The sequence below is a fragment of the Drosophila santomea genome, chromosome 3R, assembly GCF_016746245.2.
Source record: "Drosophila santomea strain STO CAGO 1482 chromosome 3R, Prin_Dsan_1.1, whole genome shotgun sequence".
NCBI classification, from domain to species: domain Eukaryota; kingdom Metazoa; phylum Arthropoda; class Insecta; order Diptera; family Drosophilidae; genus Drosophila; species Drosophila santomea.
This window is the reverse complement of record NC_053019.2, coordinates 22,248,339-22,273,043: the sequence shown is the minus strand read 5'-3', so window position 1 is coordinate 22,273,043 and position 24,705 is coordinate 22,248,339. Positions and strand designations below refer to the sequence as shown.

The 24,705-nt window shown below is 43.6% G+C and overlaps 1 protein-coding gene and 1 long non-coding RNA gene across 5 annotated transcripts in view; one reads left to right on the top strand and one right to left on the bottom strand.

The window, feature by feature from the left end:
• Positions 1 to 18,923, top strand: part of LOC120453963 — a 57,656-nt gene extending 38,733 nt beyond the window's left edge. The window contains exons 1-6 of one of the 4 annotated variants that reach the window (XM_039638916.2): positions 4,121 to 5,024; positions 5,938 to 6,145; positions 7,774 to 7,865; positions 8,174 to 8,284; positions 16,301 to 16,570; positions 16,733 to 18,923. In XM_039638916.2, coding sequence (XP_039494850.1) covers positions 6,001 to 6,145; positions 7,774 to 7,865; positions 8,174 to 8,284; positions 16,301 to 16,570; positions 16,733 to 17,113 — 999 coding nt within the window. In that variant the 5' untranslated portion in view covers positions 4,121 to 5,024; positions 5,938 to 6,000 and the 3' untranslated portion in view covers positions 17,114 to 18,923. Of the gene's footprint in view, positions 1 to 4,120; positions 5,025 to 5,934; positions 6,146 to 7,773; positions 7,866 to 8,173; positions 8,285 to 16,300; positions 16,571 to 16,732 lie in introns of those variants that run through there. The other 3 variants (XM_039638913.2, XM_039638915.1, XM_039638914.1) reach the window with 3 other exon arrangements.
• Positions 1 to 24,705, bottom strand: part of LOC120453965 — a 121,694-nt gene that overhangs the window by 85,950 nt on the left and 11,039 nt on the right. The gene's annotated exons all lie outside the window — the stretch shown is intronic.

Here is a 24,705-nt window from a genome sequence, read left to right as displayed (position 1 = left end):
CGAAAAACAAATATGCTCCAAATGGCTGGGTAAAAAAAAGAAAATGGGGAGCCTTGTATGGATTTAACCCAAGCATGGTAAATTAACATGTCTACGGCAGGCAAAATTGGCAGGAGAATCGTTAGCGCCTTTAAGAATTAGACCCACAAACCGTTGACTTCACATGCGTGACTTTGATGTTGAAACCGAAAACTCGGCGATCCCGCAGGGCATTTAATTATGCAAAACTCTGGAAGGAAGTCTGAAGGAAGCTAAAATAGTGCAGCTCGTGCATAAAATGAGCGACTGGCATGATTAGCTCTGTCATCCCCGAAAACCCAAAAAACAATCCGAGGCATCGAAATTAAAACCGAGAAATCACAGAGCTGCCGTCCATTGTTCGGCCACAATTTGCACAACTTTTGGCAGCCAGTGGTTAGGAAACTTTTGCATTGAGTATACACACAGAAGATGGGGGCTGCTGCGATGCCATGGCTTGGAACTTGCTCCACAAACTATTTTCATAAATAGTCGGCGACCAGCGCCAAATGCAAACAGAGTCCGTCGTCCCGGCGTCTGGTCTCCGTACCATTCGCCCATCCGTCTGGCCGCCCATGCCACGCCCTTTGGAGGACAGCCGCCCTCGAAATCACATCGCCGCCTTCTGGCCAAACTCCTGACAGCCACCGGACAGGCGGCGTGAATCCTTTAAGTTTCTTTTGTTCGAAATGTACTAATGCCGGTTTTTCACTGTGTGATTTATCGGTTTCGGGGTTCACAGTTCGAGTTTCAAATGCATTTTCCATGTTACCCGGCTCTGGGTTGAATGTGGGAATCTATCTAGGGTCCTCTGTCAGGCTCTGGGACTCCCATACTCCCAGACTCCCAGTTACAACAAACTTCAAATGGCTTTCGGTTACCTCTCATTTGGGTGCGGAGCACTCGTTTCTCTGCGTGGGTGGGCAAACGGCAAACTATTTGGCCTTAAAATTGTCAACTCATCTCAACGAGTGGCTTTTGCCTGCAATAATAACTGAATGATAAAGTTTTCGTGTGAGAATGGGCGGAAACAAATTGGACACAACTCGACACAATTTCAGCAACTCAAATACATTCTATGGCATCAGCTTAAGTGAATGGCAATAGCTTTTAACGGCTAAGAGTTTGACTGCGGGCCTGAAACATTTATATATTATATTGGAAATTAAATTAAGGCCAAGAGATTAAATGATAAACAAAAGTATATGTTATGCCTTCAGCATATTAAACGCAATAATTTGAATTTATTAGTGCGAAATGTTCATAAAGAGGTTAATCGAAACCACTTGGTAAATAAAGTGTGAATATTCGAATACAAGATAGTTAATTACATTTTATGTCTGAATACCTATTCAGTTTATATTTTCTATTTTCAATTATAAAATAATGCTTAATGATATGCTATTCTATGCCAAAATACCTGTTTGATATCTATAACCCAGTGCCAAATACTAATTAAGAGGCTATTCAAAAGCAGTTAGGCGATTAAATTGCACATTTACCGGGCAGATCTAATCAGATTTCGGTTGCCACCTCACGCCTGAGTGGATGAGCCTACAATCGCACACGGCGTCAAAGAGATGGGCAGTGGCTAATTAGGGCTCTGGACCTCAGGATGCCCCAGTCACAGTGACAACCGCAATGGGCGTTTTGATTAAATATTGACCCGAAACAACGGACTCTCATGACCACGTCTTCGGCGGCCGGCTATCGCAGTTGCCTGCAAATAATTACGGCTAAATTCATTAGTGAGTCATGCATAATTAAGGGAAACAGAAGCTGGAAGGTGGTGGGCAGCAGGCATGTCAACTCAACGCTGGGCAACAGCAAGTCTTTGAGTGGAATATGCATAAGTGGCGGAGGAAGTAGGAAGTAGGAAGACCGTTTGATCAGGCTTGGCAAAAAAAAAGAAAGGGGGAAAGAAATCAATGTCCTTGCAGGAAGTGCCTTGGCAATTTGCAATCCTTTGTGCCATTACACAAAGCTTCCGCCGCCTGTATCCTGGCAAATGGTCGTGCTCCTGGCTCCTTCGATCCTAGTTGGGTTTCAGCCTGCAGCCAAACGCTGCTGCAATCAAAGCGTGCCCCTAGTGTTCCTAACCAGCAGCAGCAGGAGCAGCAGCAGCAGCCGCATTAATCCTTCATTGGCAATCAGGAACCTGTGATGAACTCGCCTTGGCTCGCCGAAAAGCGGAAGTTGTAAAAACGCCAACGCCGCACAAAAGCAAACATTGAAGGGTATTTTTGGGGGCCAATGGCTGGCGGCTTCCCTTTTTTTTGAATCAAACCAAAGAAGATGGGGGCTAACCAGTGGCACGGAACCGATTATAGTATTCCGTATTTGGGTTCTGGATTCAGATCCGACCCCGTGGGGCATTCGTCAAACGACTCATCCAGCGAGGCAATTGTTTCGCCAAGTTTCTTTCTCGCATTGTTCATTATGTACTTTCTGTTGCTTTCAGTTCTTTTATTTTGCTTTCGTTTCGTCTCGTTTCGAATCGTTTGTCCTTGGTCCTTGGAGCAGAGCGAAGGGGCCTTCTTTCCGGCGAGGAGAATGTGGCATAAACACTGATTGATTGATTAGAGGCTAGAGCTGTACGAGAGAAGGAGGCGGAAGGAGGAGCACAAGTGCTCCAGTCGCCTCGCACGGGGCACTAAACCTAATGAGAAGCCCTCGAGCAAGTGTCGCATCAATCAAGGACGCATTTAATGCGTTATAAGTGTGTGCGTATGATAGCAACGATTTCTCTTGATTTGCGATTATTGTTTCGGTGTATATGCTCCGTCTGACAGCCGGCGATTAGCAAAGTGGATCAGTGAAATGAATGAGTTTCAAGACCGGCACAGCTGACTGAATCCTTTAAGTGCTTCTGGTCTTAAAGCCGTAACAGTTTCCCTGCTTACCCAGTTTTGTCCCTACAACAATGTCAATTTTCAGCAGCTCAAGTGTCGGCGATTGGCATCATAGCTACGAAATCGATGCTAACTGGATGGCCAACAGGGTTTACCTGCTGCTGGCTCAGCATACTGGCCTTTCATGCCTTCCGCATTAGAAACCGGTCAGCAACTGCTCTCCAGTAACTACTTATTGTCTACACTTAAAAAAGCCAGAAACCCAAAAAATAATTTCAACAAAAGGCAAGAACTTTTGAGATACAAGAGGTTGCTGCCTTAAAGTCTACGAAAATAAATGGTCTGCGTTAAAAAATTACATATTAGAGAGAATAAGTCTAACTTTTAATTGAAGTGTATCTGTTGTTTGCCATACACCAATCAATTGCGTTCGGCGAACTATTTCATGTCATTCCGGAAAATCATATCAATTGGCTCGGCCACTGGTTTTGATGGGTTTGCTGACGTGTACACCCCTCCGATTCGATTCGATTCGATTTCAACTCCATCTATATAACAGTAGATATCCCCGCGTGCAGATACTTTTGCCCCCATCCAACGGTTTTCGATTTTCGCAGACCCCTGGCAAAGTGCTCATTATCAGCTGAAATGTTGTCAATTACGGATTTTCGTTTGCTTTGTTTTGATTTGACTTTCAATTGAATTTCTTCTCGGAATTTGAATATCCGGCATTGTCCTTTGTCCTCGCCATCGTAGCCATCGTTACGAGCGGTTGGCTCCCCAAGAATCCAAATCCAACAGAACCGTTCCCCAACCGCCTTTGCCATTAGGTTAAGCGTCCTTTTCAGAGCTGACTGCTTATGATGAGCTGGGCTCTTCTATTGGCAAACTGCAAACTTTGTACATAAAAAATTAATTTGATTATTTTTCCCCAGCGCTTAGATTTGCGTTAATGACGCCATAATCAACTGTTTTATGGCACTTTAAAAAAGTTAATCCAACACATATACGCTGCACTGGACATTATATTTAGCTGAAGCTGTAACTTTTTTAATTACACACGTTTTCATGTCTGGGTTGAAATTTTGTTGCCTCTCGAAAAGCGACGAAAAATAATTTGTTAATTTACTCTGCTTATTATTATGATCTTCGGAGCTCAGTTTGCAGCTTTTCAGGGCACGCACACATACATTAAATCAAATATTTCAGTCTTATTTAACTCTCCGAAGCACAAAAGGCTTTTGCGTTGGGCCTAAAATTTAGTATGCGGAGAAATTTCAATTAAAATCATAATGAAATATTTGGAAATTCGTTTTTATCAAATTTGAGCCGGACTACAAATTTTGTGAATTCCTAATGCTAGAGCACACAAAGACAATGCTTGGTAATACAAAAGGGGCTGAGGAACATCAGAGGATATGGATATCAGGCCCACAGACAGCCAACCGCAAAATAATTTCCCTTAGTGCCCCAAAAACAGAAAGGCTATTAGTCAGAGAAGGCCTTGCTGCTTGGGGCCAGGCCATTCAAACAATAACACCGAAACATTAAAGTTCAAAATGATGACCCGAACATAATCGACTTGCCTACAATAATATTTAAATTTAATTTAAATGCTCACATGAGGGCATTTAACGGAGTCGATCCAGAAAACCAACCCGCAAGCAAACAAATCGATGAGGATGTGTCTCAATCTGCCGGACAATTTGCAAAACGATATGCTTGAAATGGTCGAAATGAAAGGTCGTTGGGCATGCAAAATGCAAAGGCAACACTTCGTCCTTCGTCCTTGGTCCGGAGTCCTTCATTCAGTGGGTGGCTGTGTAGGTTAATGCGATTGTTGTTTTTGAGGCAGAGGGACTACAACGACGATAACTTTGAGTCGCCTGCTTAAGAGCACAAAATGATTGGAGAGCAGAGGTCCCCCGTCCAGGCTAATGGCATTTTACTGCTCCAACTCTGGGTTTTGTCTCTGGTTTTGGTTTTCTGTGTTTATTTCGAGGGATTGCCATTCAAAATTGGAGCCAAAACGCTCTGCGCACTCGACCCCAAGACGATGCAGTAAATGACATATAAGCCCCAACCCAGGCTTATGTGCTTAGAGCGCCTTGAATTAATGCGTTGATATGATGATATCATTATCAAAATATCCTGGTTCGTATCGTAGTATCTCCGCCTTTGTATATGTATCTGTATCTGTATCTGTATATGTATCTGTATGTGCAGTGTTTGCTTGGGGGCCATTTGTAACTTTTGACCATTAGCTTCTGTTTTTGCGGCCAAATGGAAGCCAAACAATTGGTCTTGCTGATTTTGCGGTCTAATTGATACACGACGCAGACGTCTTGTCCTGTCAGCCAAGTTACAAATGCAACCAGCAACTGACAATTGTTTTCAATGTTTTGGTCACTAGTATCCACCCTGTTCTCGAGAACCCTCCCCTTTTAGAACTGTCCACCGTTCACATATCCAATCTATTTCAGTTGTCACAGACGCACCGCCTCAGTCTCGTGTATGCCAAATAAAGCCCCCAGCTGTCAATCAGTGGGTGTTCTGATGCATCTGTCTGCTCTGGTCTGGTCCGGTTTGGTCTGGTCTAGTCTGGGCGAACGCTGCGTATGCTTAATGCCATTTGGCTCACACGCACACGCACTCACACACAGAGAGCATCGCCTGTTGTGTGCTGTTTAGTTAAAGGTTTTTGTCTTGTTGAAACTTTTTAAGCACGTCGAGCTGTTGAAACTTACGGACGCGTGTCATTGAAAGCCTTAGAAAGTTGTCAAACGGGAGACGGGGGGAACACATCTAGGACATAGTACCTCGCTACTACAGAGTACAGAGTACAGAGTACAGAGATATTGACAGAAACAAAAGAGCACTGAGAGAGCGGATAAATAGACTGAAGATGGGGCTAGATGGAAGAGCAACATTTCAATTTGCTGCTACTGCTGAAACTTTGACAAGTAGCCAGCCAGTTATCAATAAGCCTGAAAGCATCATCTCAAATATGATTATATGGTGCTTCAAACTTTTTCTCATGCACTGCACAACTCTCTCTTTACAGCAGCAACAGGAGCAAGAGCAGCAGGAGCAGCAGCAGATATTGCGACTGTAGCGGCAACAAATAGACATGGCCAGCCAAAGGATACGGAGCCGGCCAGAAGAAGGACGAAAAGGAGGAAGAATGAACAGCGCCTGCCGACCGGGAGCCTTGCATACGGCATTCAATATGCTGGCGTTGAGCTGGATTATAATCTCAGAGTTATTGCTCAGTGGTAAGTGTTCAAAAGACCCACATACTCGTATAAATGGCATATTGCAGGGCTTCCCATTCCCCTTCCCCTTCCACATCCACATCCGTTTCCGAATCCGAATCCGTATCCCCAACCACTTCAGCCAGTCTGTCATGTTAAACAAGCTGAATTTATTATGCCAACTGCGTGTTGCGGGCGTGGTTAAAATTGATTATTTAATCTACCAAATAACTGTTTATACACATATATTATGCACTGGACCACCCATTTATCCAGTCATTTGACCAGGCGAAAAACCAACTCTTCCGCCGAACGGCGGTGAAGTAGTCAATTTATTAAATGGTCCGGGAATGGGCGAGCATTGGCCTTTGATTAATATTGGTTTGTTCAATTAAAGTTGCCATAATTTGGCCAACCACATGCCTGTCACTTTACTTGTTTCCTTCGCCATCCCGCCGATCCCACAAATCGATTTCGTATGACATGTGTGTGAACCGTTGCGAGGACAGGTCATTTATTGAGCACACTACCCTTCGAGATCGAAACTACGTATTTATCATGGGCTTTTATGAGGCTGGATAAGAAGGCCATGAATATTAAAATATTTCAATATATTTCCATTCGCCCCGAACCGGCACTTAATCAAGTGATCGGTTTTATTAACAAATAGGGCTGCCCGCGGTCAGGAAATATTCATTTAAGACCGAAATTTATTCTCATTTAGCACTACAAAAGATACAGTTAAATTTATCTTTATTCATTTGGTTACTTTACAATAAAAAATATGTAGATATGCATTGAGTACAACAACATGAGGGCTTGAATAAAACCCAGAAAATTAATTAATGCACAGCACACTTGTAATTGAACAACTTGCAAAGTAAAATCAATAATGATCATTGAAACTGCATATAATTCACGATGCCTAAAGTGATCAAAGTTTCGTACAAGTTTGTAAAAAAAACATATATTTCAACAGTTTGTATGTGAATTAAATTCCTTTAATGTCATATCTTTAAATGCAGGATTTCATAATGGGCAATTAAAGGAGCATTTAAACTGATTATACCTTTAAAAAATTATTTAACTTTAATTGCATACCTCAATGGAAAATATAACACTTTCTGCTCTCCTCGTAAATTAATTTAACGCTTTGTGCTTATGCAATAATCATATTGGCACATCTCTTTACTGGAATTTATTTAAATTTGCAATTGATTCGAATGAGCCACGTTTAATGTGGATAATTGCGGTAACTCGCGTTCAATTGCGCTATTCAGCCGTTTCAAATGAAAGTGGAAAATCGAAATCGAAGCGAAATGGAATAAAATAAATAAATTTCATTTAATGCAAGTCAAATTCGGGCCGTACACTCGACTTTGTCATAAATTAACATGCAAGTGGAGTTCCCAGTAGTTCAGGCCTGATCCCTTTTCTTTGCCGCCTGGTTGGGTAATTGGGTTTTATTTTTCGATATTTATTTCGTTTTTTATGCCAACTGTAGACCGCCTTCCCCCTTCTCCATTGGTCTCGCATAATCGAATTCGTATGGTTGCGTATACGACATGTGGGACAAGTCATTGGGGAGATTCAACGGTTAAACGACTTTTGGGACTGCCTTTAATATTAATGCCATCGCACTCTTTCAGCTCACTGCCTAAAGGACCTGAAGATATTTGTACCGGAGGCCGTATTAATGGGAAATGCAGCGACATTGTCTTGTCAATACGATTTGGAGCAGGTAAGCGACACTTCCTCCAGGTATAAGTTGGAAGGAGCGGCATAAGTTGGAACAGCAGCCAAGTCAACAATGCGCAGGATATTGTCGTCGGCGGCATGCTTAATTATTATAATTACTTGCACTTTGTCTTGCCGTCGACGCCGTCGCTCTGGCAGTCAGTCTCCTTCGCTTCTGTCTCCTGATCCTCCCGTCGCCTATTGTCCTGGCTGCACCTTCCGCTCAGCTCCCGCGGCTGCCTCGGCTCCTTCGCACTATTCACCCACCACTCAGGCTTTTCATTAACGCATTTTCCTTCCGTTCCTCCGCAGGCGGCGCTATACGCGGTACGCTGGTACTTCGGACAGGAGGAGTTCTACCGCTACGTTCCCCGCGAGGCCAAGCCCACATTTGTCTTCGCCGTCGCCGGCATTAATGTTGATGTAAGTTAAATTAAGCTGAAGATGCCACAATGGGCACAAGCTGCTCTTGTTTTTACTCTATTAAGTATAATACTCCTTGGAATTCGAGATATTGCAGTAGTATCAAAAAAAATAATGTTTCATTTTCACTTTATGGAAAAACTTTAAAAGTCAAGACTACTTTGAGGAGAACTCCTTTAAGAAGGTATCTTATAACTCTAACAACCATAAGCTTCACCCATTAAAATCGCAAAAATTTACAGTACTCGGTATCTGTTAGTTTGGCATCCTGTCTTGCTTTGGTTTTTGCTCGCCCATTGTCGGCTTAATGGACAAATCACTGGAGCAGAGGGCCATGTGTTTCGTTCGGGCCGAGTTTGCATTTCAACAAATGCAAAATGGGAAAGCATTCAAATGTTGTGCAAATATTTAAATGCGGACAATGCCGGGGGCAGTCGCAATTGCCGCTAGCATCTTGCCGCCTGTGTGTCCCTCTTTCGGTGTCACCCATTTCATTTCTATTGCTGTGCAATATTTGTTCACTTTTATTTACAATATTCGGTGGTGTTTTGCATTTACAAGTGGGCATGTGTGTGTCTCTGTGTTGTCTGTGTATGAAATATTCCGCTCTACAATTCGCAAAAGTGCCACGACACACACTCTCACACACATGGAGCTCGCTGAAATATTGCGAAAAGTGCAAAATAGTTTATGGCGCGGCTGCTGGCAAACAAAACAAACAAATAAACAAACAAGTTTTGCACTTGCAGCAACAAGAAGCGGACAGGATAGCCCACCTAGTGGGGAAAAATGCTCGGCATTCGCTTTTCCATGCTGCACTCATTAATAAAAACAACAGCCGCAAAGTAAGCGATAAATTACTCGACCAGAGTCCAGTGTGTAAAGTGGAAAAATTCCTTCGACGCTATCTAAAAATCACCGTTCATCTTCAGACTTTCGAAATTCATAGGAAAAGCAGGGAAGTTTATTTTTAAGTCTCTTAAAATCATCCTGTTTTCAGATGTTTCTTACCAAAAAAAAGGATTTTACAAACTAGCTGGTACTAAGGAAATAGTATCTGCTTTAACAGAATAAGTATCTTAATAATCGCCTTACAGACTGGCTTAAAAACAGCTGAGTAATCTTAATCATAAAAATTGCATTAACCATTTACGTGCTGTTGTACAATGTACAGGATAATATTCAACTGATTTAAGAACCCGAGAACATGTGCTGTGTGCCGATCAAGTGCGCGTATTCAAATATTCGATTTCCGAGGGTGGTGCAAAACGAATCGATTGTCGTATAATCATAAATAAATAAAATTGAATTTACCATGAAAAATTTGTAAGAACGAAATATAAATTGGAAACTCATTCGTCCGCACATAAAACTGCAAACTCATTTACAAACACTTCGGGCCACATTTTTCAAATGCGCCAGAAAGGGGGAACGTTAAATAATCATAAATAATGGCATAAAGCGAGGGTGCAATGATGGAGTAATGTTTGTTTTGTGTAAGCGAAACAAAGCAATCGAGGGATGGCGCAGGCTGCTCCATAGAAATAATTTGCCCCCGACTTCCGTTTCCGGTCAGTCTGTCTGTCTGGCTGCTACTGCTCGCTCTGCCCAATATCCATTGGTCTTTTTGGCCATCTCAACTGTATCGATAATGGCGTGCTGGCCACATCAATCAGCGTGGACTTGATTAATTTGCTTTGATTGTGTCTTTAATTTGCACTCCCAGTTTCCCCAATGCATTGGCCGAGACAAAAAAAAAGGGAGGAATAAAAGAGAATCATGCGAAAGAAAACCGAAATAAAATACAATAAAATACAGCACAAAAAAATAAAGCAGTCCCTGCTCAGATGTTAATTTGCCACTAATTAGCATTCAAAGGCATTTTTGCACTAATTAAATATTTCGATTGCAGCATTCGAGGTCCTTGGCGTTCTGTGGGCGTGGCTGTGGGCAGTGAGCAGTGGGCGGAGCGACAAGCAATGCGTGTTAATTATTTCCCGATTCCATCTCCCCCACCAATCTTCATTTGGCCTTACATCGCCAGCGAATTGGAAACTATTCAATAAAAACGAGCACGCTCACAAACAAACCAATGCATTGAGGTTAATGCGAAATTTTTCGTAGCCCACTTATGTGCGCGCTCCAGATGGATGCAAACTCATTTTAATTTGAGCAAATTTTCACTTCACTCCCGAGCAAAACGGCTTGAGACGCAATCAGCCGTTAACCGCTAAAGGTGAAAAGCGTAAGAAAAGATGGGAAATCCGAGTGGAGTGAAGCTCGGTGGGGATCCTGTGGTCGGTTGCATAATGCAAATGATTTAGCCATCGTGCTCGCTGTGCAATTAAGTTTGAAGGTTGGCCATAGTTTTAAGACCCCACTGACCCCACTGCTGATGATGATGATGCCATGTTAAAAGGTGGCTTTTGAAAAGTGCAAAAGTGCAAAAACTAAACTGCAAAAAAAAAAAAGGAGAAGGTGAAAAAAATACCCTATACCCCAAGGCAGCGGCAACAAATCGAAATGAGGCGCCGGCAGCTGTGTTTTCCAACTTAAATTGATAGTTGCCGGCACTAACGAAGGCAAACGTCAAAGGCCACACCACAAATGGAAATGGAATTTTTAAGTTATGCCAAGGCAACTGGGCCAAATGAAGAGGGGAATGGCTAGTGGATGCTGGATGCTGGATGGTGATAGTGAGCCAGCTACAAAATTGTGGCAAGTGCCTTAATTGAGATTAAAACATTATAACTTGACTTGTTTTACTTTTGCTAAATCATTTCAAACAGCTAAACACGCTTAATGAGAAAAGTTACGCTCGTGCCAAGTTGGCGGCCATTATGCATATGCATACATGTGTGTGCGAGCATGTGAATGTGAAGGAGCTTGTGTGTGTGGGTGTGGGGACGTGTCGTAGGTGTGGTGTGGGCGTGGCGCATAAAGCATCGAGCACTCGAAAGGCAGCTGCAGCTGCAGCGGCTGATGATGCTGCCGCTGACATCCAAAGGCACTTGTGGGCGCACTGGGCGCCGCAGGAGATGGGGGCGTGGCCGACCAAAGTGCACTCGTGTCGTCCACTTGAGCGTTATTGGAATGTAAATGTATGCATATTAAGGCGGTGGGCGGGAAGTCAACGCCAAGTCGCGTCGTCAAAACTTCAAAAGTCATTCAGCAAGCCAAAGCAACAGCCACGCCTACCGCCCCCATGCATCACACTGTCAGAAATTATCGTGGGTCTTTGAAGTTCGATAATTGGTTTCTGATTTGGAACAGCCCAAACTTTGTTAAGTATTCATATGGAAAATTGATTTCAGCGCATTTTTAAATAATATTTTCCTCTGCAGCATAGTCCTAGATTTTCCTCAGTGCAGTACTTTACACATGTCAACGGGGACAACAGGAAAAAAAGTAAATATATAGAAATGAAAAAAAGGGGGGAAATAAACAGGAAAGCCATCATGTTAAATGTAATTAAATTTTTAATTTAGAGACAGCGCTCGCTTCGCTGGCAATCTTCAATTAAAAACACAATTACCAGGCTCTCTCAGCGGGTTGGGGGTCATCCGTTGAGGGGGAGGAGGAATCCTGAGCGGGGCGGGACAGGAATAGGATATGCCAAGTGCTCTAAAGTTTTGCGGTTTATTCATTGTCCGCCACAACAATAAAATCGCCAGCAAGCCTCTGTCCCTGTTCCTTTCTCTCTAGCTGTCTCTCTTTCTCTGCCATTGGCTTGTGGACACACTTTTCCTCGGCATTCACCCGCTTTTCCAGCCGCGGAGAGCCCAGAAATTTGCGCACCGAAAACTTTTTGCACACTGTCAACACGGAAGGAATTATTCCGCATTAAGTTTGCGGTAATGGCAGCGTCAGTCGTACTCCAACACACACACACACACACTGAGTCGAAAGCAGTGTCCTTTTGGCTTTTGCCTGAGTGTCCTGGCTGCTGGCGCGTTTGCTTTTAACATTGTTAATAACCCGACACGCCTCGCATTTATGCACAGCAATGTGCGCTTAAAATTAATGCACTTGCCTCTGGGAAATTTCAGCGGCGGCCGAATGGGGAAAACTGGCGACAGAAGTGACCAAAAAAGTTGGCCCTAGTCTATGGTCTACGATTTGAATGTACTCCCAAGGGCTTCCCTCTTTTTTGGGCTTTAGGCAGTTGTTAATTAGATGCACTAGACGGGCAAGGGCGGCAAAGAATTAAGTGTGCAAAGGGCAAGGGCTAATTTTCTATGGCTGGGTCAGGCAAGTTTTTAAGGTTTAAGTTTTAAAAAACACGGCAGTTTGTTTTTTGGTAAAATGGCATGCAGAGTTCCAAGCTTAAGTTTCCTTTGATTTTTTTAAAATAATAATAGTAATAAAGTTCGATTGATTTAGTTAATTTGTAAACTGCTTTCAACTGTATTATACTGTAATCCTCGCACCTTATGAGCTTTCCCTTTCTGAACACTCACTTCAATTTCCATTAGCCACTCAGGCTAGTCACATGCAGGCATTTTCCCCAAGCCATTTTCCCTCCAGCCATTTTTCCGCTGTTGTTGCTTACGCCATCGCGGCGGCCTTGGCTAGAAATGGTTGTGTGACAAATGGCAACAAATAAACATAATAAATAAAAATGCGAAATGCATTCGTGAAGTGTGCACGCCCAGCTCCCCGGAATCGCAGAGTGTAACTAGCTGCGTCCGTCCTGCAGTCCTGCAGTCCTTCCATCCAAAGGCCGCCAAATGGCATTGGTTAGAGGGTGGAGGTTTTGGGGGTTTGGGGGTTTAAGGGTTTTGGGTGCTTTAATGGGGGTGGGGCATTCACTTGGGCGTGCTGTTGTCTGCCTGGGCCAACAATGAGCACAATAAAAAGCCATGCATTTTCCAAACACCAAAAATTGTTCATAGCAACTGCTCTGGCAGCAGAAGAAGAATAACAACCGCACCGGAAACATCTCATTCACTAAATTTGTGGTCGGTTTTTGCCCAGCGTTAGGCAGTCGAAGTTGTGAAATGCCAACGGCAACTGGAAAATTCGCAGAAGTGGGTGGCATGGCCGGGGGAAAATTGGTTGGAGAAAGAGGAGCCGTTAGTTACAACAATGCTCCAGGCAACGGAAATTCGGCATGACATAATACGTGCACATGGGAGTGTGTGTTTGTAAGTGTTTGCGCCTGTGTGTGTGGCGGGGAATAGGAGTATAGGAGTGTGTGTGTGTGAGTGCGAGTGTGGTTGTGTGGCCGCGACTTGAGTTGATACAGCAATAATTCATAAAGTGTTGCATGCAAACGAGGATGCTGCAGCTGAGCTCTGGCTCACACAGATACTCCGCATCCTCGCGTGCGCGTGTGTTAGTGTGCCGCATGCGACAGCGTTGGCAAAATTAAAATTGCTGCACAACAAACAGCGGAAACTCAGCGAGGAGCCAGCAGTTGCAGGAGGAAGAAAACGGAAAATGGCTGTGGGAAAGTGCTGGGAAAATGGAATGGGATGGAGTAGAGAGAGAGAGAGTAGAGAAAAGTGAGTCAGGCAGGGCACTGCAATGAAATTCATTGTATTCTTACAACTCGGCGACTCTGGCAGCTCAGCTCAGCCGGGCCGAGAGCTTTTTTGCCGTAAAGTTATTATTTCATAAAGCCAGAATTATTGAAACAATACTTTACTCTCACACATGGCTTGAAGGGGTGTGCGTGTGTGTTGCCTGCCTGGTCGGTTGGCTGGTTGGCTGGTTGGGAAAACTCCTGTGTGTGTGTTTGGCATGCAAAATTACGCTTTAGTGGCGTCATTTCATTTCTTTCTTCTCCTTTTCTCATGCCAGAAAGTTGCAGCTGCGGCTGCTAAAGCAATATAAAATATAAATAGAAATTAAAAGCCAACAAATAAATAAAAGGGGGAAACGGTGTGGGCCGAGTTGCTACAGTAAAAAAAAAACCTTTTCACGACAAACGCAACTTGAGATGAGTTTTCCCTGCCTCACTTTTTTTTGCTGCTCCTTTTTTCTGTTCTTGCTTTTACTGCCCGGAGGAGCAGTTACGAAATGGCCACAGTTTCATGCGAGCAAACTAAAAGGATGAGTATGTGAGGGTGTGTGAGTGTGTGTGTGTGTGTGTGTGTATCATTCCTCAAAATGGCAGACATTTGCGTTTGTTTGGCGCGCTTCCTGGCGCTGCCACTTCCGCTTCCGCCGCAAAGAACCACCGAGAGTACCAACAAATAAAGTCACATGCAATTAAATAAATATGACAGACGCAGCAGTCCGCCGCAGGACAACAAGAAAAATCCCCACCGCACCGAAGCAGTTGAATAAATAAAGCGGGTCAGGAACAACTTTTCCGTATATGTTTGATTACATAATTAGTGTCATTTAATTAGACGGGGTAGAAATCTCCTCAGGCGCAGTAAAAAGCGGCAACACAACGTGTTTGTGTGCACAGCTAAATTGAAAATATTATTCAAATGAGAAACTTCAACATTTAAAACCATTATTTACTCTCACAACATTGTGTGCATTTCACTTTGGTACACTGCAATTTATACATAGATAATAATCCCTACATATTAGATCTTGAATGTTTTTGTGCTTTCCTGTTGTTTAGTTCAAAACATATTTAGTGGGCAGCACTTCATAAGTCCCTAGCCGCCATAAGTCATGGAAACCAATGTGAATTCATAGTGCATCTCTGGCCCAAAGAACATTATTCATGGATCCAGCCACACCCCCTCTCTTGCATATAGAGAACCTTATCAATACGATTCGCATTTGTTTTCATTTTACGATTGCGTAACGAGATCAGCGTCGACAAATCCGAAAGCCACTAAAACCACAGCTCGCCAGGGGCCACGAAGCAGCCATTCCATGGCCAATATGCCAATTGGTAACCGCCACCGAGCACTGGGATTCACCAAGAATGGGGAGGTGGGTAACGGGGTAAATACCAGAAGGTTGTAGGTGCCTGGCGGCCCTTATCGACGGCGTTATCTGCGAATGAACTGGCACAACTAGCTGGAAAGAAAACAACAAACTAAATAGGAAAAGCCAGGCCAAGCCGAGCAATGCGCCAAAGTGTTGAAACAATCGTAAAAAGCTGTTGTTTGCCGCGGGGCACTAGAAAGGATAACGGATGGGGAATGGGGAATGGGGAATGGGGAATGTGGAATGGTGTGTTGCGGGTGGATGCTCTCCTCTATACTGCCACGAGTATATGCCAATAGCAATAGGACCCACCGACCGACCAACAACGGCAGCCATGCCGGGATTAGTACAGATGCAAATGAACAAAGCGATGGCAACGTTCGCGCTCTGGCTTTGGTGGCATATGCAAAACTCGAATGCGAATGGGTTGTGCTCGTCGCTGGCTGAACTTAAATACAAAAGGCCAGGACTGCGATAAAAGGACCTCCCTCACACACACGCTTGCACACTCATACAGACTGGGTAGGTAATCGCGAATGGTTCGCTGCTGAAGTGGATTTTGAGTAGGATATTGCACAACTGTTTGCCAAGTGGCAAGCGCTTGCTGGCAATTAACAGAATATGCTAAACTGCGACAACGAGTGCGATTCAAAAAACCAAGTGGTCTCGAAGCTGAAATACCCTGTCAATGGATCCCCCAAAGGGTGGTTTCACTCTGCCAGCTAGCTCGCAGGATTCAGCATACCCAAACCATCGGAATTTCGCTTCTGGTACTTACTCATGCTCTGCTGATTACCAACAAATGCGTTGCCTGCGCTTTTCATGCCATCTGATGTGGGTTTTTTTGGGGGATGCCGATCGGAAAGAGAAATCTGCTCAAAGATGGAGTTTAATTCGTTTCGGATATTGGCAGTGACAGAGACGCATTTTCATGGCAATCTCACTGCGAAAAGAAACATTATTGCAGGATGCAAAATCAATCAAACCAAGTCTAAGTACAGCTATAATTTATCATTTCAAAAAGTGATTAATACTTTTTACTCGCATTACTGTGTGGTTAAATGCTGAATTCCCTCAAATTGTGCTTTAAATCCCTATTCCATTTGCCACTTTCAGCTCGCCAATTCGGATGCCACGTCGGTGACGTTGAAGGGTGTCACCCGGGAGTTGAGCGGCAGCTATCAGTGCGAAGTTTCCGAGGACGCACCGCTCTTCCACACCGAGATTCGATCGGCCTACATGCAGGTGATTGAGCTGCCCAAAGACGATCCGGTGTTGCAGGTGGACAAGAAGGTGATTGGCGTGAACGACTACTTGAAGGCTGTGTGCACGGTGGGCCCTTCGTATCCGCCGGCCAACATCACTTGGAACATCAACGGAAACCAGGTGAGTTTCAGGACATTCAAGCGCAAGTGTGCGAGGTACTTTCATTTAATTTAAAGTATGGTGATATAACGGTTGAACCATTAACCAAACAATCGGTTATTTGTCCTTTTCTGGAAGGCACATATCAGCTGTACTGACATATTCCCCATTCATTCCTTGCAGATCCGCAGGACGCCGCTGCAGAGCATCTCGCAGGACTCCTACGATGGCTCCACCACGCACTCCGCGCTGGAAATTCACGCGAACAGCCAGGCGCTGCAAGGCTTCTTCGAGACGAAGTACCAGCACAGCGTGAACCTGCAGTGCGTGGTGACCATCCGGCACATGTACCACAAGGTGGTGGCGCAGCGGATCGGTCTAAATGCGGCGCCGCCTACTACCATATCGCCGAATCTGCTGGGACTCGAGGGATCCAAGCGGTATGCCAACGGAGATCCGGACAACTCGGCGCTGACAGGCGCCTCACAGCGCTGCTGCATTTGCTGCGGATCCTTTGGCGCCGTTTCGCTGGCGATTTTCACACTGGCCATGGCGCATCTGTGACCGCAGCGGACCGCTTAAATCCGCCATGGTAAAGGCAAATGCATCCGGACAAGTCACCTCCAAGGATGAAACAACAGCGCGAGCTGTGTAATTAAAAAATAACAAAACAGAACGACTGCTTGATGGCAGAAAAACAGCAAAGGATATGCAAAAATCAAAAGGAAAACAGAAAAAGAAAATATAATGGGATTGGGAGTGGGGGAAAAGTGTTGGCGACAGCGACCCTGGATTGTCAACGCCTAGTAGCATGTCCTTGTATTTTATACTTTTTTTTTATTTGCCTCATTCGCCAAACAAACAACAACAAAAAACTGGGTCGCAGTCCATAAGTTCAAAGCGAAGGATAATTTTCAATGCATTCATTAATTTGCGATGGCTACATACAAAATTCTGATAATAACAATACATTAAACATAAGTCAGCCGGGGCTGAATTTCCACACAAGCTCGAACATAGATCGAAAAGAAGGTTAAAATAATAATAGTAAAAGTACAGTAAAAAGTAAATAGCGTAAATTTAATACGTAACACACGTAATTGCATGTTGTGGATGAGGGCGTGGTGTTTAACTCTTCGAAAAAAAAACTACAAAACTGCCTGCAGACAACACAGAGTATAGAAAAAAGAAACGAATCCATAAATTGAAATAAATTAACACATGCACTTGCGAACAACACTTGCAAACCAGTTACATAACGAAAGAAAACAACAATTAATAAGCATAAGTGACACACATTTAACTACTAAGTACACCCTACCCTCCAACTACCGCAGCCTAGGCACATAAGTTATGTAAATAATTACTGTAAAGAACTAAAGAAAAAAACAGTAAATAATAAATTAATAATTATGAAACCCTCACATGGGCAAACATTAATTAAAGCTAGAGCAAAATGTGTGGAGAAAAAGTTAAATACAAAACTAATTAAGTCCATATGAAAAATCAATGAAATCGGAAGAGTCAAATTGGATATTGGCCAAATTCAGTTTAATTGGATTTGTTTTCATTTCAATTGTGGCTTATTTGCGGTATTATTTTGTCCATTTTCTGTTGAAAGTTTAGTTTCCGTCGAACGGTTTGTGCTAGCAGCATAAGATGGACTTTGTTTTAGACTAAATTTACATAACTAAATGCAACGTATATATATTTAACGAGTAATGATTGCCGTGGATAGGTAATTTAGTGGGTATGTGTTAGTTGAAAGATGTTAAGAGTGCATTCTGCGGAACGCACTGAAAGTAAATCCAAACTCCTTGGCCAAAGGACTATTTTTAGATGTTGATGCGCAGCGCAAACTCACACAAAAATTCAGGTTGCGTTTGATTATGAATCGTGTTCTGCATAATCGTATTTCTGAGCTAAGAAACGAACATTTTTGGAAGAACTTCCAATTACAGTGTAAGCCCAAAAAGCAAGTTAATGTAAATCAAATGAAAAGAAAGGGAAACCAAAATTATTTTAGCGAGTTATGGCAGGTCGAAATAAGTGAAACCCAAACTAAACTTAACTAAACTGAAACGCAAACTAATAATAAAATGTAAAATCAAACTTAAATACAGGAAAACGAGAAAATAACACAAGCCCATGAAACGTGTCGAGCAAACGAGTCAACGGGAGGAAATTATATATTAAATATGCATAATTATGAATAATTTAATGCGAGTTAAGCAAAGGCAAAAAGGTCAAACGAAATCAAACCACACAAAAACCAACAAAAGTGCACGCCGATGTGGGCGTGGAATTTAGCTCAAAATTAAATGCGATAAAGGCAAGAATTATATGACGAAATAAATAAATAATACAAAATGTACGAAAGCTGTTTTATTGCCATTTACGGGTTTAAGGTTTTGAACACTGTTTGTGTCGTCTGGCACTTTAGGTGCGCATAATTAAGGCAGTGATCCCCTTATTAGGACACACACACACACGCATACATACATTCGCATAGAGGGACCGTTCAAGGATGCCCATGACGAAGTTGGTCCTTGTTTCTCGCGTTCGCCAACAACAGCTGCACTTACATGCAACACCAGTTACCCACTGAAGCTGATACCGCTGATGACACAGCCGGGGAGTGCTAAACACACACACACACCCACAGAGAACGGAAGACCAGGCGCCAGGGATCAGGGTCCTGGTAACAGGAGCATGAGCATGAGCATGGGCAGGACCAGGGCATCGCCATCGCCAGCGTCTCATGTTTTGTAAATTAAGCAAACAAATTAAGTGCACTTGGCACCCTGGCTGGCACAAACACTCTCCCTACACGCCGTGTAAGCACATTGTGATTGTAACAAAAGCACATATATCAAAACACGTATGGTGGGCACGCATCCCCTGGCGCTCGTCCTTGAGCAAAGCTGCCGCTCAAGGACACCGGTCGCCCACCCCCAGCACACCGTTAGTTTGTCTTAATTAGTTGCTGCAACAGCAACAGCAACAGGAACAGGAACGCCACAAACCGTGGCACGATGCAAAGGCCACAGAATGGCAAAGCCATCGCGACCCAGCTCGTATTATTTACAAGCCATTGGCTGCAGCCAAGACCCAACCACAAATTTCAACTTTGCACCACCAACCTAAGAGCTCCCCCCTCCACAAGCACTCCGCTGGTGTGTCTCAACCCTTTGCGCCATAATTGTGCAGTCATCGTGCTGTTTAAAGTTTTACACGTAACCATATTGCCAAGGAGCTCGGCGCGCACACACGGCGTATGCGTAACGCAAAATGAGTAGGCAAAACGGCAAGCCATTACACATACATATGGCTACGTGGCACGTTCCACGGGGGAAAACTCGGGTCTCAAGCAGCTCGAGACCTCTTCAATCGTCTTCAATACTGCTGACACAGCTACTAAGTAAACATGTGGCTTATTCTGCTGAGTAAATCAACTATAATCACACTCGACTACAGGGTAAAAAGATTAGAAGAAGAAAGGTAAAACTTATGAGAGGTAATGCCACTTACATAGTGAAACACTTTGAAAGATTCGTATCATCTTTTGAGTTAGCTGCGCGCATTGCCATTTCTATTAACTGTAGGTATACCCAAATATACTTTAATAGTCCTTAAACTTGTTCGGCAGTATTACAACTTTATACCATTACTTTTAAAATAATTTGTGGCATTGAAAGACCATTCATCACTGACAGTTCACTCTGCAAAGTTTTTAAACCCTGCCGAAATGTGTTTCCGATTAGAATGGCAGCCCTATATGGCTGATTCTAATCCCAGTCGCTATGCGGCTAAGCCAATACTAATGCAAATGCCCCATTTTAATTAAATGCGTATCGGGCAACAAATAATGCAAATGGGATACTGGAATACTGGGATACGGCAATGCCAGCCCGCTTGCCAGAAACATCAGCAAAATGAGTTGCATATTTTGAAGCACGATCTATCGCTCCCTTCGAGTGGAACTCCCAAAATGCCAGGACAATGTTTCACAGCCTCCGCCTCCACTTTTGGGGGCGTGGCAGCGCCGAATGATTTGGTTTATGGTCGCTGCATGCATTTAACAACACAAAACGTCGGCAGCAAACACAGTGGCCATTGGCTGAACAGCCAGCTGACTGGCTGGCATTCCGAACGCAAAAACATTGTTAAAATACAGCAACATTTTTGGATTTATAGCGCGCTAATCGCGGCCAAACAGCAAACGGCAGTGGGTGAGTGGGTAAGTGGGTGGGTGAGTAGGGTCTGGCATTCCAAATTGTAATGGAAATTGAAATGCAAATGCACGGCATGACATTTACGAGTGCTTCTGCAGCAGCGGCAACATCGGACAAGAGCCAGGACAGGCTCTGCCAAAAACTCCACAATAAAATGTTGCAACTAAATACACGGGGAGAAGAACAATGGCAGAGCTTCGCAATTAGTTCAAAAAGTCACTGAACTATGCGAAATAGTATGGTTTAATGATTTCCCCTTTTTCAACAATAACAAGAGGCAACATTTCCTACGGAAAGACGACTCCTTCAACATTTCCTACGGAAAGATGACTCCTTTCTTGACAAGAGTTGTCTAAGATAGGATTCGAGTTGTCATGGGTTTATAATAAATCCATAAATGGGTCGTTTTTCTCTCTGTGCACGAATACGACGCCCGTTGCCGAAATCGACGTGCACTTGGCAGGCCAGGCGGCTTACTTGGCCGGCATTGTGTTTTCATTTCGCAAATGCAAAACAAGACACTGCCGACCACGCCCTCAAATCGAGACAGCCTATGGATTTATGGCCCCGCAATTAGCGAAAGAAACAGATTTTCGCCGAGAATACAATATATATTCATGGCTTCGTCGTCGTGCTAAGGCGTGAGATGCCCGCAGAGATGCGAACGAGGTTCGGGCCACAAACGCTTTATGGCATCTTCTTCGGGGTAAGAAGGCACCCGAAAACTGATGATGAGCGTCTTTTATGACAACCATCCGACGCCTTGGACATGCAGCTGACGGGAACGTGATGAATGCAGCTCTCGGAGGCGACATTGCATCATAAATTCAGCCAGTGACGTTTAGCAGCATCCCCGGATGGCTTAGATGCAGTGGCATAAGGTGATGGCGATGGCGATGTCTCTGCCATAATGCCAAAGCTACGTGCATTCCATTTGGCTTTGATTCGAAGCCATTGATCAAATCAACGAGCTTCGAGCAATAAATTCTGAATAAACAATTCTGAACAAATAAACAGTTATTATGGCCTGTGCCGTTTGCTGGAACATCAAAAATCAAAAGGTGGAGTGGATCTTCCGCCGAGGAAGGAAATTCTGAGCCAAACGTTTAAGCAAATTGACTTTGCTTGTTTTGCCAGCCGTTGTTTGGCTTGAAAATTTGTTAATTTTGCGTTGAATTAAGATAAAATCTGCTTACACTGGCTTATGAAACCAAACGTCTACTCAAACCCACGCCAAAACGACTCATCTCCGACCCCAAATGAACCCTTTCATTTCGGGCTAGCTCTTTTGTTGCTGGCGGAGGCGTACTCCACTCCCACTGATTGTTTTCAGATTCCGAGAACAACAAGAGCAACTCGGCAACAGTTTATTATTTTTGCTCATCAGTGGAGGCTTCTTCAACTACCACTCCACTTCATGCCGCGCCGCTCCCACTCGAAATAATGTTGTAGGCACTTTTTTGGGCTGCCAGGGAAGCCCTTGCTGCAGCAACAATTTGTAGCACAGAGATTAAAACTTTTAATTTGCTTTTAATTAATTAAGTTGAAAATCACAGCTGAAAGTCACTGGATTCCTCACTCCCAGTTTCTCGTTTACACGCTGCACGCTTCACCAGTTGGCAAAGAGTAACGCCCAGAAGCCCAAAATGGTTTTACATGCCGCCTTCGAACCCTTCGTCGTTGATGTTCGTAAATGAAAGTTGTATTTTTATAGGTGTTTAACTTGCTGGGCAAACTCGTTTACCTGGCGTTTAGTTTGCTATCATTAAAGTTGGCCAACTTAAAGCGTGTTTTGTGCTATTTTTGAGGCTCTCGAAAGTAAGTTTTTGGCCCAGCCATCGCCGCACATACTTGTTTGCAGTTACTATCGGGCCGACTTGGCTGGGAAACATTCATCAAAGTAAAAGTGGAAAAGTTCCTCCTCTGGCCGGAGTGGCCATATGCAATTCAATTTGCATTGGTGCGCTCCGAATCAGATGCAGAAACAGAAGCCAGTTAGATGCCTTGATAATGGCCTAATAAAGCAAATTTTCAGCCGAGAGAGAGTTTTGGTTTAGCCGTAAAGCTAATTGAAAACTTTGTTCGATGATGACGCCAAACCAAACCGGATATAGCCTGCTTTCAGCTGAACATCAAAATATTCCCTGTCCTGGCATGTTCAACATTTCCACTGACTTTTCTTTTGTGCCGCACTTTTCGCCATTCATGTGGAAGTCAAGGTGACTGCTGATGCCACCTGATACACGCAGCTGCAGCTTTTGGCCCAAAAAAGCAGGTTACACGCTTGTTACAGCACTCGATGCAGTCGATGTCCGCTGCCTTTTCCCACTTTTTTCAGCCGTTCTCTTGCCTTCTGCCACATATCTTTGGCGGAAAGAAGCCAGTCGACTTCTGCAGCATGGCTACATGGTGGAAAAACATCAGTACCACACACCAAATGGGCTTCTTTTAATAGCATTTAATCAATAATATTCATTGTATTTAATAAAAATGAGAAAGGCCGTTTAAAAGTACAAAGTAATAACTCTGTTGCATTGCATTGCACTTTGTTAAATTCGCATTGCATACTTTTAGGCGATTTCCGGTGCTTGCTAGACACAAATCTTTAACAATTTCATAATAGTTAAAAGGGGAAGAATCCTACAAGCATGCTTTATTGTTCTTTTAAGTTTTTCAGCAACAAATCCAGAAAAACTTTCTAAGATTACGCTGGGGAACCGATAATGCTTTGTCATTTTTTGCCGTGCATATATTCTTCGGTTTCCTCACGTGCCTTGCCGCTCCTTTGTATGCTCAACGTGACGGAAATTAGCGTGGCTTTCGTATGTGTGACTGTGTGTGTGACTATGACTATGTGACTACGTTCCATATTTATTTTGCCACTCTGCTGTAGTTATGAATGTACAGATACAGATACATATACAGACACATGCATCTTTAGATTCACCGAAAATTCTCACTGGTATTTTCATTCTTTTTTATTTAATTTTTTCTCGTTGGCTCTGCCAACTGTGATTGATGTGTGCACATTCCAATGGGGGGTTCGGGTACCATGGGGGGTTGGTGTTTCCCCCCAACCCCCAAAACCCCTTCAACGGCCGCAAACAAACATTTTACGTTTGAGTACGCGCCACTTTTGGTTCGGCGCTCCATTCTGCTTTACTTCGCCAGAACACGAATTTGCGCATATTTGCTTTATATACAAACACTCGAACACACAGACACACCCATATACACACACTCACACACATACACATACACATAGGAAGGAGCCAAGGCAACGCTCACATGCGCACACTTCAATCTTTTATCATAATTTCGATGCTGCACGCCTCATAAATTTGTTTGCTGAAAACATTTTCACTTCATTTATTAGAAAAAACAGACGTCCCACCCAACATTCAAGCACCCACTCTTTTCAAGCCATTGGGGAAATGCATTTCCACCAACTGCTAACCATTTTGTTTTTTTTTTGCTTTTATTTTTTGTATTTTCACGCCCCACACCCGAAGCCATTTGCATATGAAATTGCAGCTGACTGTTTTCCATCTTGGTCAATTATTTGGGCAAGGCAGCCAGTGTTCGGCCTTTTATGCGTTAATTGCTTGAAAATTGAAACATGAAATTAAATGAAAACAGCCTTCGACGCTCCAGTGTCCCCAGCATATAACTCATACGCCGCGTGTGCCACAAAATGGCAGGCAGACAGATAGACGGACAGACCGCCTACAGACCGCCGCGCGACCGCTGTCCGCCACATGCAGGTAATTAATAAAAGTTCAGCCCTTGCCCGATCCAGCTCCCAAACCACATTAAGTGTGCAAGTGCACAGGAAAAAAAGTATCTAACCTTTTCTAAAAGATATTGGGTTCAATAATAAATTTCAGCTGTATTTCTTAAGTCATTGAAATGTAAGAATGT